The sequence below is a fragment of the Microtus pennsylvanicus genome, chromosome 21 (genome assembly GCF_037038515.1).
Source record: "Microtus pennsylvanicus isolate mMicPen1 chromosome 21, mMicPen1.hap1, whole genome shotgun sequence".
Lineage (NCBI taxonomy): Eukaryota > Metazoa > Chordata > Mammalia > Rodentia > Cricetidae > Microtus > Microtus pennsylvanicus.
This window is the reverse complement of record NC_134599.1, coordinates 31,600,836-31,604,018: the sequence shown is the minus strand read 5'-3', so window position 1 is coordinate 31,604,018 and position 3,183 is coordinate 31,600,836. Positions and strand designations below refer to the sequence as shown.

General features: G+C 46.2%; 1 protein-coding gene across 1 annotated transcript; it reads right to left on the bottom strand.

Annotated features, from left to right (window-relative positions):
• Positions 1 to 2,393: 2,393 nt before the first annotated feature.
• LOC142839335 (large ribosomal subunit protein eL42-like) lies at positions 2,394 to 2,813 on the bottom strand. The gene has a single exon (XM_075955393.1). It carries the CDS (start codon positions 2,798 to 2,800, stop codon positions 2,480 to 2,482), a length of 321 nt encoding a protein of 106 aa, XP_075811508.1. The 5' UTR covers positions 2,801 to 2,813; the 3' UTR covers positions 2,394 to 2,479.
• Positions 2,814 to 3,183: the final 370 nt, after the last annotated feature.

Sequence of the window (3,183 nt, the reverse complement as noted above, 5' to 3'; positions counted from 1 at the left end):
CTCTTCCTCCTCCATCCTCAGGGACAAATATCAACATCGTCCCCCCACCCCCACCTGTAGCTGTGATGAAAACTTAAAGAAGAAAGGGTTTAATCTATTTCATAGCTCAAGGTGAAAGAGGGCACAGGGAAACCACCAAACTGGACCAGTCCATGGGCAGAAAGAAGCTTTATTGGGAAACTTCAAGCTGCCATGGCTATCTTTTGGGGGCAAAGAGAATAGCAAACTGGTCAGGAAAACCTTGTCAGTTTTATGGGGATCAGTTTGTCACGGGAACAGTCGAGAACTATCATGCAGACTTTGATACGTGTTACATGTGTGGGTTAATAGGGAACTAGATGCCCTACTGTAGAAGCAGATAAGGGAGGTAGTGGCTCTTCCTGACAAACAGAAACCTGCTTCACAAGTTTCTGAGGAATGCTGATTTTTATCCACCAGCAATCTTTCTGTTTATCCAGTCAGAGTCCAGCCTGAGGGGAGCCCGGACTGTGATTTAGGACATTGTCCACGGCACTGCCATTCTGGGGGGAGCACTTTGGACCTAACACAAGGGAAGTTAGGCAACAGAAGCCTGGAACAGCTGGCCACGTCTCCTTCGCAGCCAGGAAGCTGAGAGCAAGCGAATGTAAGTGCTCAGTTCTCTTTCTCCATTTTACACAGTCCAGGCACCCCACCCAGGGGATGGTCCCATCCACAGTGAAAACGGCTCGTCCCACAGTAGTTAATACAATCGCACAGTCCCTCACAGACTTTCCTAGAGGCTCACGTTAAAGTACAGAATCCCTCACAGGTGTGCCCATGCCTGTCTCCTAGGTGACGTAGAGCCTGCCGAGTCGACCACTCACATTAACCATCCCAATTACCAAGACAGATCCAAGCCTCTGGGAGCCAAACACAGGAGGGAGGAAAAGACAAACACAACACTAGGGCTGAAAGGTGACTGTCCCTCTAAATTGCCTCTCCATTCTTTTGAAATCTCATCAACTCATCTTTTTCAAAAGATGGCATCCACCCAGAAGCAAGAAAAATAATAATTTAATAAACCAACTTGCCAATACACTTTTTGTCAACATTCTTTCCTACATTTCGGCTCCATGGTCCCTTTGGCTGTTCTGTCACACGTCCATGACCTTATAGACGAGCATGGTCATCCCTCCAGCATGGTGTCTTATTGCTGGGGACTTAAGAATTGTTTATTTTGAACCTACAGCTATGCTGTGATTTTAGGATGAGTCTTATGCCAGTTAATGTTTTCCAGAGGAACAAAGCCAGTGAAATGTGTAGTTGACTCTCAAGATCTGAAAACGGGAGCGGAGCATCAAAGTCCCAAGGACAAAGAAATGCATCCTTCACCTGCCTGTCTGTTCTGCTCGGCCCTCCAAGGTTGAACATCTCACCATGTGGATGACGGTGGATCTCTCTGCAGTCTCAGAAACACTGAGATGTAGCAGACAATGGCTGACTTTATGTTCGCATTTGAGGAAAGTTAACTTTACCCCATAGTGTTTACGTTGTAAAATATTAAGACTCAGGATAGCCATTAGTCAGGCTGTTTACTCCCTGGATAAGGGATCAGTTCTTAAGAAGAGATCCTTGCATGTTAGGTGGAATTATCACCTTGATGTTGACTTTACTTGGAGGTTAAATAGGGCCTACAAAGATATATATTGCTACCACGCTGACAGGGAGTGGGTTTGTGATGTTAATTTTATTTCAATTTGACTGGGCTTAGGGAGACCCAGGGAGCTGGCAAAACATGATTTTGGGGTGTCCTGCTACCAGGATCCAACTGGTCTTGTTAAATTTGGGTTTGCGATTGAATGCCTCTGATTTCCACGGACAAGTTAGGCCTACAGGAGAATGGCCAGAGAGTTCTCCCAGAATCTGGGGTTCCCCTCAAAAAGTGTACTTCTTGGTGTATGGGTGAAACGAACCCCCCAGTGCAGATGAATAGGTCTTCGATGACAAAGCCAATAAGCATTTTAATCTCACTGCTCTTCCAAATCTCTTCCTCTACATGAAACCAAGGAAGACGAGCATCTCCAGTTTTCTCCTTGTCTTAAGGGTTACTATTGCTGTGATGAAGCACCATGATTAAGGCAACTTGGGAAAGGAAAGGGTTTATTTGGCTTAAGCTTCCACATCACATCACAATTCAACATCAAAGGAAGTTAGCACAGGAACTCAAGCAGGGCAGGAACCTGGAGGCAGGAGTTGATGCAGAAGCCATGGAGCAGTACTGTTACTGGCTTGCTTTCCATGGCTTGCTCAGCCTGCTTTCTTATAGAACCCAGCCCGGGCATGGCACCACCCACAATGGGCTGGACCCTCCCCCACTAATTAAGGAATGCCCTACAGGCTTGCCTGCATCCTGATCTTACATTTTATTTCTTTTTTTTTTTATCAATAACAATAACTTTATTTTCTAACAGGTAATTTTCCTACTGCTTTAGCATTTTCCTCTCAGAAAACACAAGTTTTAGAACTGGATCACTTGGCCCTTTCTCTTCTTGTCTCCTCCCAGTTCAAAATGCTTGCATCTCTTAATGGCCAGCATCCTCTTGGACCTGCAGTTGAGCTCCACAAACTCAAGCCTGAGCACGATCTTCTTTGTGGTTTTGGCCTTCTTCCAGAAAATTGGCTTTGTCTGCCCACCATAACCACTCTGCTTCCGATCATAGCGCCACTTCCCTTGGGAGTACAGGGAATCCTTGCCCTTCTTATACTGGGTCACTTTGTGAGGCTGAAGCTTGCCACATTTCTTACAGAAAGTCCTTTGGGTTTTGGGTACATTGACCATCTTTGCAGTAGAGCGTCTACCCAATGGAAACAAGAGACCGGCATCCGAAACCACCCTGATCTTACATTTTCTTAATTGAGGTTCTTTGCTGTTGTAAGGAGGCCGCTACTTAGTTCCTGGCTGCTTAGCCCCGAAATAATCACACAGAAACTGTATTATTTAAATCACCCCTTGGCCCATTAGCTCTAGCTTCTTATCTGCTAACTCTTACATCTGAATTTAACCCTTCTCCATTAATCTGTGCATCACCACGAGGTCGTGGCCTACAGCAAAGTTTCGGCACGCCTGTGGCCCGGCAGTGGCTCCATGGCTTCTCCCTGACTCGGCCTTCTTCCTCCTAGCATTCAGTTTAGTCCATTCATCCCCGTCCCCCACCCTCACCG

Bases quoted from the DNA above. Each gene is read 5' to 3' on its own strand.
- LOC142839335 (XM_075955393.1), bottom strand. From the start codon at position 2,800: ATGGTCAATGTACCCAAAACCCAAAGGACTTTCTGTAAGAAATGTGGC.